Source organism: Bos mutus, chromosome 16 (assembly GCF_027580195.1).
Source record: "Bos mutus isolate GX-2022 chromosome 16, NWIPB_WYAK_1.1, whole genome shotgun sequence".
NCBI classification, from domain to species: Eukaryota; Metazoa; Chordata; class Mammalia; order Artiodactyla; family Bovidae; genus Bos; species Bos mutus.
The window spans coordinates 42577411-42593277 of record NC_091632.1 but is presented as its reverse complement, the minus strand read 5'-3'; the positions used below and the strand labels follow the sequence as shown (position 1 = coordinate 42593277).

Below are 15867 nucleotides of genomic sequence, written 5' to 3'. Positions count from 1 at the left end.
CAGATCACATTCCCATGAAGCCAGTGCTGGTGACAAGTACAGACAGAAGTCTAAACCAAAGATCCAGCCTGATATGATCCTAGAAGAGAAGCTGGCACGTGACAGGTGTGCACTATGATTTGTCTGGAAATCCTGGTTCAGCTTCAAAAAAACAAAACAACCCATAAAAGCAAAGGGCCACCTCATCTAGGCAGAAAACTTAAACTAATTAAATTGGGATTCCCTGTAGCTCAGATGGTAAAGAATCTGCCTGCAATGCAGGAGACCTGGGTTCCATCCCTCAGTCGGGAAGATCTCCTGGAGAAGGGAATGGCTACCCACAATCATCATGACACTCTTACACATCTAGAACCTATACCAAACCCTGACGGGGAACAGAGAAACAATGTGAACAGAATGTATTTCACAATGTTAACTAGAAAGCTAATTAAGTCAAGGCCAGGTATTCTCAATACTGAAACCCCGAAGATACCTGTTTGCCCAGCTTGACTATACTTTTCAAATAATGCTGAAGATATGGCAGCTGGTAAGCAGATCACACAGTGGCATCTCATTCAGAGATTCCCCTTCCCCAGCCCTGCAGGAGGGGACAGTCCCTTCAGAAGGTAAAATGAGTCATCTGATTCGAGCAGACTGAGTCACCTCGCATATGGGTTTTGGCCCCCATATGCAGCGTGTTTCTCCTGAGACTCCTCTCAGGTCTCCTGTCTGCACAGTTCCCTTCCTAACTTCCTCGATCCTCCTTCGCTCACTTCGTACATGCAGGCCACCTGATCACTCCAGATTTTAAGAAAAAGGAGGAGGAGGTGAGACAAGTAACAGTGTGGCTTCACATAAAAGATGGTGCCTGAGTGAGAAGAGACTTTAAGAATTTTAAGGGGTTGGGGGAGAGGACTGCAATCCAACCTTTCAAACAAACCTCAGCCTCTCGCCTTAACCAATAACAGACCTCCTTCCATGCTTTTGGCATCATTACATGCAAAGGTCTTGTTTGGTGTCATAGGAGCACCAACTGAAATTCTAATCATGTACAACTCAGTCTTATTCTGAAAAAGAGAGATAATATGTTGCAGGAACCTACATACTCTGCCAGGGCACTGCACAAAGCACTTTATGTATCCCTGCAATTAACAGTAAGAACACCATGGACAGGGATGCAGATCACCACTTTCCAAGTGAGGAAACTAAGACTCTGAAAGCACTTCGCTCTGGTCATCCAATTGGCTGGTCCACCTAAAACCCAGGTGCAGGTGACTCTGAACTACAACTCTGACAATAAGGTTGTTTTCCAGTACATACCTTAACCTAACTAATATGGCAAAAACAAAACAAAAAACTACCGCAACACAAGAACTGGGAATCAAGGAAAGACACCTTGCAGTCAATTCATGGACTCAGCAAATATTTATTTTGGGGCACCCTATGCCAAGCCTTGTGACAAGAGATGGATAAAAAACAGTAAACAAGTGGTCCAGTGGTTAAGACTCCATGATTCCACTGCAGGGGAAGTGGGTTCCATCCCTGGTGGGGGAACTAAGATCTTACCGGCAATAAGGCAGGGAAAAAAAAAAGAACCCAACCCCCCAGGGAACAAGAACAATCAGGGCCAGGGCTTCCCTGGTGGCTCAGTGGTAAAGAATCTGCCTGCCAATGTAGGAGATACAGGTCCAATCCCTGATCCAGGAAGATCCCACATGCCACAGAGGAACTAAGGCCATATGCCACAACCATCAAGACTGTGCTCTAGAGCCTGGGAGTCACAACTATTGAGCCCCGAAGGCCTTAGAGAGAGCCTGAGCTCCACAACAACAGAAGCCTACGCACCACAGCAGCACAACCAAACCCAAAATAAAGTCATTTTACAATAATTAGCTGCAATATGATTCAGTGCGCCCAAACTATGGTTTAAAATTTATACTTGGAACTCTTCAGGTCCTGAACACCTAGCTAGGAAAAAATATACAAATAAATCTACCTCTACACCTTGACTTCCTACCTCGGGGAAAGAAAGGAACAGAGTAACGAATGAAAAATATTTACTGAACGAACAAAGGAACCAGTGATCATAATAGGGAGCTGTTGTTGTTTAGTCACTAATTCATGTCTGACTCTCTGTGACCCCATGGACTGTAGCCCACCAGGCTACTCTGTCCATGAACTGTCCAGGCAAGAATACTGGAGTGGGTTGCTATTTCCTGCTCAAGGGGATCTTCCTGACCAAGGGATTGAACCCACCTTTCCTGCGTCTCCTGCATTGGTAGGCAGCTTCTTTACCACTGAGCCACCTGGGAAGTCTGTATCCGGGAGAGGTAAAAGATAAAATTTAAAAAAGGACATGTTCCCTAAATATCTTCTTCCCACTTTTTAAACCCACAGCTTCCACAGTCTATGGATGGCTCCACAGTGTATCCCTGGAGCTGATGCCTCACTCCTGAACAATGTATTCTCTGCTCTCATTCTGTCTCATTGTGTCTTGAACCTACTCGGCAATGAAATGGGTCTAGCCAAGGTCACTAATGGCCTCCATGTTGCCAAATCCCATCCTAAGGCTTGGTCTTCTTTTCATTTACCTTACTGCCATTTGACAGAGTGGAACCCTCCCCTCCATCATGAAACACTTTCTTCTCCTGGATGCCAGAACTCTAGGCTCTCTCGTCTTGCCTTCTACCTCAGTGGCTGTCCCCCGTCAGTTCTTAAACGCCGGAATGGCTCAAGGTTCAGTCCTCTGACCTCCTCTCCTCTCTCTATGCTCACTCCCTAGGTCATCTTGCCATTCTTGCAATTTAAAATATACTGACAGCTTTCTGATTGGAGTCCCCAACCCCAGTTCTTCCTGAACTGCAAGCCAAATATATATCCAACAACCTACTTAACATCTCCAGATGGATCAATAATAAGCAATATAACCAGAATACGATTAAAATGGATAGCTTAATTTCTACCTCTAATCTCCTCTTTCCTTTTAATTTTTGGCCATATCGAGTAGCATGTGGGATCTTAGCTCCCCAACCAGGGATCAAACCAGTGCCCCCTACAGTGGAAGTTCACAGTCTTAACCACTGGACTGCCAGGGAAGTCCCTAATCTCCTATTTCAATGTTTCCCACCTCAGTATAAGACAATTCCTTCTTCCAAGCTGCAGAGACTATAACTCTTGGTATGACTGTGATAGAGACAGCTAGCTACCTCCTCCTATACATTCAGCCACCTTTGTATCTGGCTGTGGCCAAGTGACTAAGTTCTGACCAAGGAGATGTAAGCAATGACAGGTGACACATCTGATCATGCCATTGATGGACAAAAACATGCCCTCCCCTTTAGTTCCTTCCTGAAGACTGGAATGCAGATGTGCAGGCAGGCACTGGAGCAGCCATCTTGGATTACAAACTAGATGGCCACTTACAGAGGATGACAGCACTAAACAGAATGTGTCTGGCTCCCTAGAAATCAAGGAATTACTAAACCAGTTCGCAACCACCTACCCAGATTTCTACTTCGAAAAAAAATTAGCTTCTATCGTATTAACACCATTATTATTTTGGATCTCTCTGCTGCAGCAGCCAAACCAGTATCCTAAGTAATGCACAGAATTTGGAACCCGGAAGTAATCAACCTAGATAGAATATAAATATGTGGCAATGACTCAGGGCTCAACATGGGCACAGATATTGCAGAATGAAAGTTTATAACCCTTGTTAGGCCACAATAAAATGTTTGGTAAAAGCTGTGACACCTCAGAAAATAACCTGCATGTCTACCTGGACTGTAATTCTAGGGGAACTGGTTGAACAATTCAGAGTTTGGTGCCTATTGGCCTCTTGCCAATTTAAGCAAGAAGTCCCGCAAGAACAAGACATACTCAAGCTGCAGCTTGCCGATTTGCAGACAAAGATAAAAGGGAAGACAGGTCTGCCTAAGTCATGGCCACAGACTAGTCTAAGTTGGCTTAGTATGGTAATTTGGAGACCAAGCAGGACTGAAGAAGTCAACTTCTTCGGTCTCCTGAAGGAGACAAGCTGGAGACACTACTCAGCTCCAGGAAGGGGATATCCTCCATGACCTGCCCCAGAGGAAAACAGACACTGAAAAGCTACCACGGAGGGCCGGGACAGGGCAGTTCCTCCAAGAAAGCACGTGTGTGCGTGCTTCAGTTCTCTTTGCGACCCTGTGGACTGTAGCCAGGGCTGCTAAGTGGACTGCAACAGGAACACCCACAGCTGCCAAGGCAGGGAGCCTCCACGCCGCAGCCTGGCAGGAGCTGACGATAGCCGTGGACCAGTGAGGGATGTGTACTCCCTGTTTTTCCTTTTGCCAAAGGGGACTTATTTCCATGCTTCTATCCAACTCCACCACAGCACATGGGGGCGGGGAGCAGAGAGCGGAGAGCAGCTGATAACTTGCATTTTAATCTAAAGGTTCTTGGACTGTGTAACACCTGGAGATTCTGGAGGCTGATAGAGGGAAGGCATGGAGTGTGTTTTAGATCTCGGAAGAAGGGTTTAAACAATAATGCCTTGACAGTACCCCTTTCCACGTGACAGAACTTCTAGATAAGCACACAGCTAACCCAGCAAGAACTGCAGTTCTCAGCCTCCTAGCTAGGAGCTGTGGCCATGTGACTTAGGTTCTGGCCAATGGGAAGCGAGCAGAAGTGACTGGTGCAACTTCCAAGCTGTGCCATTAAAGAGGAGCATGATGGGACTTCCCTGGTGGTCCAGGGGTTAAGACTGCATGCTGCTCCTAATGCTTAATCCCTGGTTGGAGAACTAAGATCCCACATGCTGTACAGTCAAGAAAAAAAAAGAGGAGCATGATTTCTCCTTCCCCTCTCCTCTCTTCCATCTGGCTACAGTGCAGATAGACGTGGAACAAAGATGGAAGCCATATGTTAGGATACTTGGAACAACTGGACAGAAGGTGCCTACCACAGTGGCCCCAGCCTCCCACCCAGACTTCTATTTAGACAGAAATAACCATCTAGCTGGTGTAAGCAGCTGCTATTTCATGTCGCTCTGTTATATCAATCCACAAAATATCTGACTATTCTTGGTCTGACCTTTTCTCACCTTCTCCACCACTGACCCTGGTCCTGGGACTCTTGTGCTGGCCTCCTGACCTTTCTTCTCCACTTTCACTCTTTCCTCCTTCATCTGTTCTCCTCACAGAAGCCTCTAAAATGATTCTCTTAAAACAGAAATCAAAATGTAAGCCCCATGAAGGCAGGGATTTCTGCTTACATTGCTCATTCCTATAGCCTCATGGTCTAGAAGAAAGCTGGGCATATACGATGTATCATCATATACAAAATGTCACTGACTGTAAACTGCAACACTATTTTTTGCATTACAAAGGGGGTTAAAAAAAAACCCACTACCTACTAAATCACAACAAAATGTCTTAACAGACCAGACCAGAGTAGTAATCAGTTTTATCAGCCTTTCATTGCTTTGAAATTTCTGAAAAGGTGATGTATCTCTGATCTTCAAATCCATTGCTTGGGTATGAAAGGCAATCCTGCTAACTGTATGTGCTTTGTGCTAAGTCACTTCAGTCATATCCGACTCTGTGCCCCCATGGACTGTAACCCGCCAGGGTCCTCTCTCTGTGGGATTCTCCAACCAAGAATACCGGAGTGAGTTGCCATTTCCTCCTTCAGGGGATCTTCCCAACGCAAGGATCAAACCCTCGTCTCCCACAGCTTCTGCACTGCAGGTGGTTCTTTACCACTGAGCCACTGGGGAAGCCCTCTACCTGTATGTTCAATTTCAAAATGTGATAGTTTCAGAGACTTATGGATTTCTGCCTTTCTACGGCTCCCTAATGCAATTGGTTGTTGCTTGGTAATAAAATATGAAATTGCCATTTCCCTGGTAGTCCAGTGGTTAAGAATCTGCCTTACAACACAGGGGCCTCAGGTTCCATCCCTGGTCAAGGAACTAAGATCCCTACGTCATGGAGCAATTAAGACTGCACGTGCCCGGCTACTGAACCCTCAAGCTCTGGAACCCGCATATCACAACTAGAGAAGCCCCAGGGCCCCAACAAATAACCAATAGAAGCCAAAATATGAAATTGTGGTGATTCTTTCAACCATTTTCTTTACTGATATCAAGTTGAGACCACCCCTCCCACTGCCATTTTCATTTCTCTTTTTCATACAAAGTAACATTTGCTTTCACTGCTGATCAAAGTATAATTTGGGGGAAGGCATTTAACATAGCAGGCTTCCCAGGCGGAGTAGTGGTAAAGAATCTACCAGCAATGCAGGACACCCGGGTTTGATCCCTGGGTCAGGAAGATGCCCTGGAGGAGGAAATGGCAACTCACTCCAGTATTCTTGCCTGGGAAATCCCAGGGACAGAGGAGCCGAAAGGGTTACAGTCCACGAGATCACAATAGAATCAGACACAATTGAGTGACTGAACACGCATGCATTTAACATGGCAACTAAATTGATCATGCATAGTGCTCAACTGAAGGCCAACAACACGAACAGGTATAACCAGGTTTGCATATAAACAGGAAATGACAACTGTGTCACAACTGCCACCTGGTCAGCCACGATTACACCAAGAAGCATCCCAAGCTCAAAGATTTGAAAAGGTAAAGGAAAAAAAGGGGGTGGGGAGCATCTCAGAACTGACTAAAACTGGTGGTGCTAGTGGTAAAGGACCCTCCTGTCAATGCAGAAAACTTAAGAGACGTGAGTTCAATCCCTGGGTCAGGAAGATCCCCTGGAGACGGAAATGGCAACCCACTTCAGTATTCTTGCCTGGAGAATCCCATGGACAGAGGAGCCTGGTGGGCTACAGTCCATAGGGTCACAGAGTCACATACAACTGACGCGACTTAGCACGGTAGCCCGGCACGGGGAGTATCTTAGAACTGACTGAAACCCAGTTAGAACTCAGTAAAGGTTTCTCGAGTGAGTGAATGACTTCACCTCCTGCCACTGTGTCCTTGCTCAGCCCCAACCACACTTGACCCCCATGGTGTTCCTGAAGCAGTAGGGGACGTGCCCCTGGTTTCTGCTGTCCCCTATTCTTTCAAACACTCTTCCCCCAGATGGCTCCGTCATCTTTTAAATTTTTTTCCAGAAGTCACTTCCCAAAATTGCACACACTTCTCTTATCCTTACTGCTCTCCATCCCTTTATAGCCTATTTTATCTTTCTCCATGGTACCATCACATATGACATCTTTTAAAAATATTTATTTCTTTATTTTTGGCTGCACTGGGTCTTTGCTGATGCAAGTGGGCTTTTCTCTAGTTGCGATGTGAGGGCTTCTCATTACAGTGGCTTCTCTTGTTGTGGAGCACAGGCTCTAGGGTACACAGGCTTCAGCAGCTGGGGCTCACAGGCTTAGCTGCTCCGAGGCACGTGGGATCTGGCTGGACCAAGGGTCGAACTGGTGTCCCTTGCACAGCAAGGAGGATTCTTAACCACTGGACCAGCAGGGAAGCCCACCAAATGACAGCTTATGTGGATATTTATCACGTCTCCTCCCACCAGAAAGAAGCCCCATACCCGCAAGTCTCACGTGGTGTCTGACATGTAGCAAGTAAATAGCAAATATCATTGAAGGAGCTGCTACAAGAAGCTGTCTCCACCTAGACACACCCCAAGTACGGTCTCAGAAAATGCTCTGTGCGCGAAGCAAAGGCCTGAAGATCCAAGGACCCCCTCATCAGAAATCTTGCAGTCTTTTCCCCATAAAAGAATAGAAGGCTACTTGATGAGCTCCACTCTTAATGGTAACAAGGGGTTAATGCTTTCAGTTTCCATCTCAAAAGGGAAAATAAAAATGCCATAACCATTACAACTTGCTCAGATTATTCTTTTGGAGGAAGTTTAGTAATGGGATTAAGAACTCTGGAATCTGACTCTGGATTAGAATCCAGGTTCTACCACTTCCTAGTTGTGCACTTTTTGGCAAACTGCTTAATTGCTATCAGCCTCAATTTTCTCATCTGTAAAAAGGGAATAAGAATACCAACTTTATTGAGCAAGTTAAGTGCTTAGCACATATTTAAAATTCATAAATATCAGCTAACATCATTACCATTCTCTGTCTCTTAGCTAAAATGAACCAAAAAGAGTTGAGAAAGGGTCTGGAGAGGTAACATTCCACTCTCCTACCAGGCTTCAGGAGAATCCTGGTTATAAAGTGAGGGGCAGCAATTATCTCCTGGGGAAAAAAGTGAGCTTAAGTCATGAGGCCCGTTACAAAGAAATGGTCAGAAATGGAGATGCTAGAGTAGAAAGGCCAGGGGTAGGGGCCTCTATGTTGGGTCATCTTTCAGTGACCCAAACAAGTATCTTCTTTCTCCACAATCTGCTCCTTGTCTAGAATTTCTTCTCTCTCCTCCAGTCCATCCTTCTTTCAAACTAGAAATCAAGGAGTTATCTTTTTCTTTCCTGCCCTGCCTCCACCTCCTTCACATCAACCTGAGCATCAGAAGTGGCTTAACTTAGATCCTCAAAATTTCTCCTGTCTGCTCTCCTCCATTCCCACTGCCAAGGCCTTTGGACTCCATTGCTTGGCTCCTCAATAGCAGTAGCAATCTCTGAATGCATCTCTCAGCCTGCAGCCAGCTTCTTTCCACCTACCTTCGACACCTTGCCAGTCATCTAATCCCTTAAAACCCCTCAAAGGCTTGTTACAGTCTTACTGAGAAAGTTCAAACGCCTGAGCATTTCTGAATACTGTCTGAGATCTGGTGCCTGTCTGCCTGTAGCCACTCCCCCACAAATCCTATCTCCAGGCCCACTACTTGCAGTTTCCTGAGCTCCCCAGTTTCACAGTCCATTCCAAGAGCCCTTTGCCTGACAACTACTGCTCAGTATAAAGATCAGTTTTCCTTTTTTTTTTTTGGGGGGGGGGTACTCATGAGTCATCCAGGTTCCTAGTTCCCCAACCAGGGATCAAATCTGTGCCCTCTGCGGTGGGAGGGCAGGGTCTTAACCACTGGAACACCAGGAAAGTCCCCAAGCATCACTTTTTCTTGAAAGTCTTCACTAAGATGCTATCCCACCAGGGTTCCCTTCTTGATTTTCTTAGGAGTCTTACTGTGCACGTGTCCAAAATAGCTCTTAGCACCCTGTGTTGTAATTGCTGGACTCCTACCTAGCCCTACCCATCCCCAATCCCATAATAATTTCTTTAAGAAAAAGACTGCTTCTCTTAACCTACCTAATACATTGCTGGGGATGTACAGCATCTTTTTAAAAAACAGTTGTTGAGTGAATGATAATTGGAGGAGTGTGATGAGAGTCAGCACCAAAAAGACTATAAACTTGATCACATCATGAATGAATTCATGAAGAACAACACTTTTACAGAAAAGCTATGCAGATCAAGCATGTTAGTACGATATTTATAGAGAAGCTGTGGTGAATTTATTGCCAGTTGTTAGGCAGTAAAATACAGTAAAAAGAGCTTTTAGATCAGGAACCCTGGGTATGAACTCCAATTCTGCCACTTCTAAGCCAGGGCACTATGAACTTAACCTAAATCTCAGTTGCTTCACCTTTAAAACAAGGAAATTTGAAGGATCTGCTGAACTGCTCTGTTTTATCAAATGAAACAATGGTTATAAAGTGACTGGCACAGAGCAGGCTTCTAAGACTGTTAATAAATATCGGTCCCCTTCCACCGAAAAAACTGCTAAAATATCCAAGGTCACACATTCTGCATTTGGGAAGGAAGACAACTTCTAAAACCTTTACCACACCCTGAATCCCAGCCAGCTCTCTTAAAGATGAACTAGGTCATAAAGATTTTGCCAAAAAAAAAAGAAACAAAGCAAAGCAAAGCACATCATTTCCATGAAAACACATCATCACCACAGTTGAAAACAGTTTAAAATACCTGCTCTAATCACAGCATTATTTTGGTATTAAAACAAATAAACAAACATGAGCAGGGTACAGGATGAATGCACTGTAAATAATAACGCCTTGAAATGCGGTTCCTGGAAAAGAATAAACTTAGTCATGGATCTGCTCTATGTGCTATAGAAACAGCAATGAAGTTAAAGAAATACTCTCCTTAAAAGCACAAGAAAGGAAAAGTACAAGAATTCAAGGTGATCAATGAGAGGGACCAAAAAGTAGCCATAATGTACAATCTTCTAAAGCTACTAGCCTGGCTATGATGATGATGATGATGATTTACTAGCTAAGTCGTGTCTGACTCTGATGACTCCAAGGACTGTAGCCCACCGGGCTCTTCTGTCCATGGAATCCTCCAGGCAACAATACTGGAGTAGGTTGCCATTTCCTTCTCCAGGGGATATTCCCGACCCAGGAAGCAAACCTAGGTCTCCTGCATTGCAGGCAGATTCTTATCCGACTGAGCTACAAGGGAAGCCCTAGCCTGGTTATAGCAGCCTCTAATTTTCATGGATTACATTCTCATCTATTTCCATTTTGCTAAAATATAAAATCCTGTCTTACCTGATTCCCTAATTTAGATTGAAAGGTCACGGTGTTGACTGTTTTACATCCTGAGATGCATGTTTGAATTTTCAACAACATAAATGTTATCTAACCAAATCAATGTCGCCTACCACACCTATGACACAAGTTTCCACCAACAGAGTAACAATAAGGCAAAAGCTTCAGAAATGTTTCTGTTAAGAACTGTTCACCTAATGCCAGAATTAAAGGAAATGGATTTTCAAAAAATTTAAACTTTTCCCCAAAAAAGATCTATTCTAGATTCTGTTGAGAGTAAAATTACTGAACTGTCCCTTTGTGGTCAGGCCAACTAATTTGTTGAACATAAGTTTATACTGATCTTGTATTAGTGAATTAAATTTTTCATATTTAATATTCTGTTGACCTTGAAAAATATCTATCTCCTCCACAATGATTACATTTGTTCCTTATATGGTCAAAAAAGTTAATACCTTCCCTCAAGGACTGGGTAAAGTAAAAAGCTGCAGTTCAGATTATACAGCTCTTTAACTGGTTTGTATACTTTAATGGTTTGAAAACAATTTCTTGGTAAAAACTCAAGAATGTAAAAACTTCTAAACCAGGAACTATTTAGAGAATGTCAAGAAAAATGTAATTTCTACTACTTAAAAACTCTTGGCCTTAAGATAAATGATCCATGAGGATTAATATTTTTTTAAGGGGGGGTGCACTTTTAAAAAAACGACACAAAACGAAGTGCCTCTAAGAGGATCTCTTGATGGTTCCTATATGAAAGAAGCTGTTCAATATTTTTCTAATTTAAGATTACATTACTGATGCATTTAGAAAACGAAGTCAGTAACACAGAATGGGTAATCCTGACTTTCTTAACAGCCAGGTATCAAAGCAACAAAATTATTTGCTTCCTTTCCTACCTGACCCTTAGCCCCCAACTCGCCTGCTTCACTCTGGAGAATTTTAGTCTCTAGGTAAACATATTGACTACTCTGTAGCAAAAACTGAAGCATGGAAGTTTTACAGTACAACCAACCTGACTGACAACTACTTTTCTAATACTGTACAGAAGTTTTACAAGAACCAGTGGAAGAAATGGTAGGTAGAAGACAAGGAGGTCAGGAGGGGTCCTGAAAGAGAAACTCAATGTTTTTTTTTTTTTAAAGGGGGGTGGGGAGTCAACAGAATCACAGGAAATTCCCTGTACCCTAAATGCTAGTTTTTAAGATTATTATTAAATAATCTAGAAATCATCCAGAAAGGGATCTGTAATAATCCTTTCAGAAATGATAATAGGGGGAATTTTCAAAGTCATTTGCTTCCATTTGCTTCCTGTTCAGTGTCTGCTACAGCAAAACACGAGTTTGAAAGGGACAAAAACTAGAAAAAATCACGCTGCAAGAGAAGTACGCCAGAAGCCATTACTGGTCTGTTAAACTGCTAAATTTTAACTGTAATTCACTAAGCTATTGAGAAGATACACGTTTTGTTAAATATCAAAGAATCTGTTTGTAGGCCACCCCCAAACACACACGTAATGTTCAGTCAACTTATACAATGACGTGTCCACACATACTCGGGATTTCAAATCCATTTAAAAACATACACCCATACATTCTGATTCCACCCAAAATTATTCTTTCAATCTCTGCAGTAAGGCGCGCGCGCGCACACGTACGTGCGCGCGCAGGCGCGTGTACAAACACACACACACTCAACTTGATGTAAATCTAGCCCTTCTAGCTTAAATACCCTGAAAAAAAGAATAAAAACCTCAATATGTTCTCCTCTTCTTTAGACTCTAAAAGAAAACTCGAAAAGAGGCAAATGGAATACAGGATGCAAAAAAAAGGCAAAGAAATATAAGAGAATACAATCGGAGACCCTCTTAGGGACTCATTTTATTCTTAGATGTCATCTCCATCGCTGACCAAAGGCCAGGCACCACTGGCGCAGTATCACGCCTACCCAAAGCGCCAAAGAGTTGCCAACTAATCTCCCAAGGTGTCCCCCAACCTCCTCACCTCATCAGCGCTCAGCTCCTCCATCGCTTTCCTCTTAATGGTTAAAGGCGTTAGGGAGAGATCTTCCGTTCTTTGAGACCAGGGCGGGAGGAGAGTGGTAGGTGTCTATCGGGCTGTCTGGTCCCCCGAATGGGGGAGGTTTCAGAATTGCATAGTCAGAGGTTAAAAAATAAGAACACGAGAGGCACTGAAATGCCTTGGCGTCGGTCACTCCAATCGCCCCAGAGACTCCTACAGCTGCTGCCGTCTCCAGCAGCCTCCTTTGACCGCCACTGCTGCTGCTACAGGGTTTATCTTAAGGCGCCACTTATTTACCCTCTGCTTCCCAGGTTACCCAGACAAGGAGCTCGGTCTCCAGCTCGCCTCGTGCCCGGAGCCTGCTGGGTCTTCGGGGTGGTGGCGCGGTAGCTGCGCTTCCTCAGCAGATCCTGCTCTCCTTCCTACCCTTTGACCCTGGCGGGAAGTGTTCAACTGCAGAGTGGGTGCCCCGAGGTACGGCGACCCCACAGCCGCCCAGGCAGAGCCCAGCACTGAGGAGGGAAGCTCCTCCCCTCCCAAAGCAAGCCGGCCACGCCCCTCCTCCACGGCGGAGCTTGGGCAGGGGGGAGGGGGAGGACCGGACTCTCGATGCTTTCGCTGGTAGAGTAAATCCGCCTACCCCTCCACCCCTACTCTTACCCCTCGCCCCACCAAGTATTATTCATCAAAACAACAGGGCGGCCATCTTTGAAAGGGATCACGTGACCTCTCCAGAGAGGCGGGGCTTCTGGCCCTAGCATGAGGCAGCCAATGGGCCGCGGGCGTCGCACCGCCTATTTCCTCTCGCCTGCGTCTCCTCCCGCCTCCACCCCACCCTCTCCCCCGCAGCAGCGCGGGGCAGAGGGAGGGGCGAGTGGGGCCGCGGGCGGGCCGGCGGGCCGGCGGGCCGGCGGAGCGCCGAGGGGGCGGGGCGGCGCGGTGCCTTGGCGACGGCGCGGGCGGGGGCGCGGCAGGCTGGGCCCAGGTAGATTGCCGGGACCGCCACGCGGGCGAGCGATGGCGGAGGCCGCGGGGCTGGGTGGCTGCACGGACAACGGGAAGATTGGCCAGAAGGGGACGCCTGCCGGTGACCCCGGCCCGCAGCGGCTCCTTAGTTTCCAGGTTCTTCCCTTTAGCGACTCAGAAACGCCTGGACTATACACGATGCTGCCCAAACGAAATAAAAGAAAACGAAAAACGTTTGCTTTTTGGGGCGAGCGTTCACTATCAGCCTAACCGCTCACATTTTGAAAAACTTAAGCGTAGAATCTTACACCTCCCCAGAGAAAGCCCATTTAGAAGAAAACTTTAACACAAATAGAACTTCATTTTGCTTTGTCCTTTTAGAGAGTTTCAGATTTTTTTTTTAAATAAAGTGTGTTCCAAAGTGATGGCAAATTTGAAAGTATAAATCAGTTTGAGACCAAGAAAATTATGAAGTGCATATACAAGGCAGACTTGTGGATCCAAGAAAAGGAAACCATTGTCCTTACCTGAACAAGAATGCAAAAATTTAATTGAAATAAATGTAATTGACATAGCAACATACTGTGTTTTTAGGTGTACAATGATTTGACATATGTATATATTGGGAAATAATAACCAATAAGTTTAAATTAACATCCATCACCACACATAGTTTTGTGTGTTTTTTTTTTCCCTTGGAATAAGCAGTTTAAAGACTTATTCTCTTAACAACTTTCAAACGAATGCTACAGTATTGCTAATTATAGTCTCCATGCTGTACATTACATCCCCAGGGACTGCTATAACTGAGTTTGTACCCTTTGACCTCCATTTTGCCCACGCACTGTCCGTCTCTGGCGACCATCAATCTGGTCTCTGAAGAATACAAATATTTTATAATATACAAATCTAAACAGCAGTCAACGTTTAACAGTATCATGAAATTACAGATTTTGCCTTGTATGAAGAATATACTGTTTGGGATGGTTTACTTCACCATAATTTAAAAAATTGCATTCCAGAATTAAAAGAGCCACAGTTTTTTTCCTGCTATTTACTTAAAATAGTAACCTGACAGCTAGGTATGTAAGGAATTTGTAAGTAAAATTAGACTGCATGTCTTTGCATATTATCTGCTGTCCAAAAAAGGAATTCTGTGTAAGTCAGAGGTTAGACTTCTGGCGACATTGGTATTTTAGTACATTTAACATAGTCATTGCAATATAATTTGTATTTCATACAATTCACCCATTTAAAGTATACGATGGTCTTAGAAAATTCACATTCAACCATCATCACTAATTCCAGAACATTTTATCACCCCAGAAAGAAACCCTATGCCTGTTAACAGTCACTTCCCATTTTTCCCTCCCCTCTCTTGGGGCAACCACTAATCTATTTTGGCTAATTTCATGGATGGCACTAGTGGTAAAGAACCTGCCTGCCTATCAATGCATGAGGAGTGAGAGATGCGGATTCGATCCCTGGGTCAGGAAGATCCCTTGGAGAAGGAAATGGCAACTCACTCCAGTATTCTTGTCTGGGAAATCCCATGGACAGAGGAGCCTGATTCCTAAAATGTTGATGTTCACTCTTTCCATCTCCTGTTTGACCACTTCCAATTGACCTTGATTCATGGATCTAACATTCCAGGTTCCTCTGCAACACTGTTCTTTATAGCATCAGACTTTACTTTCATCACCAGTCACATCCACAAGTAGGCATTGTTTTTACTTTGGCTCTGTCTCTTCATTCTTTCTGGAGTTATTTCTCCACTCTTCTCCAGTAGCATATTAGGCACTTACTGACCTGGGGAGTTCATCTTTCAGTGTCATATCTTTTTGCCTTTTCATACTGTTGATGAGGTTCTCAAGGCAAGAATACTGAAGTGGTTTTCCATTCTGTTCTCCCATGGACCATGTTTTGTCAGAACTCTGGAATGGGTAGCCATTCCCTTCTCCAGGCAATCTTCCTGACCCAGGGATTGAACCCTGATCTGTGGGCAGATTCCTTACCATCTGATCCACCAGGGAAGCCCTAATCCTAATAACCTCCTGAAGTAATACCATTACGTTGGTGGGGTTTCAACATATGAACTTGAAGGGGAACACAAACATTCCACCATAATAATATTCAAATATCATAGGAAATATCCTTTTCATTTTGTTGCTGGAGAAAGTGAAACTGTTAAATGGGCTGCCCCAAATGAAATGGGGAAATGATCAGGAATCTTCCTTCTGAATTCTTTCCCTATCACCCAAATATCTCTGACTATGTATTACAAGGACACAATATCTAGCACAAAATGAGTATTCAAAAACCACAAGATAAATTACTATTTACTGAGTAGTGATACTGTGAAGATTATGCCACAGTATTTTGTTTACCAGGAACTCCACGTCCTATCCTGCTTTAACATTTT

At 44.4% G+C, this 15867-nt stretch overlaps 1 protein-coding gene across 2 annotated transcripts in view; it reads right to left on the bottom strand.

Moving 5' to 3' along the window:
- UBE4B (ubiquitination factor E4B) overlaps positions 1–13201 on the bottom strand; it is a 122201-nt gene extending 109000 nt beyond the window's left edge. Inside the window, exon 1 of one of the 2 annotated variants that reach the window (XM_005892711.3) lies at positions 12462–13201. In XM_005892711.3, the coding sequence (XP_005892773.2) occupies positions 12462–12485 (24 nt within the window). In that variant the 5' untranslated portion in view covers positions 12486–13201. The remainder of the gene's footprint in view (positions 1–12461) is intronic. The other variant, XM_005892712.2, reaches the window with a different exon arrangement.
- Between the last annotated feature and the right edge of the window lie 2666 nt (positions 13202–15867).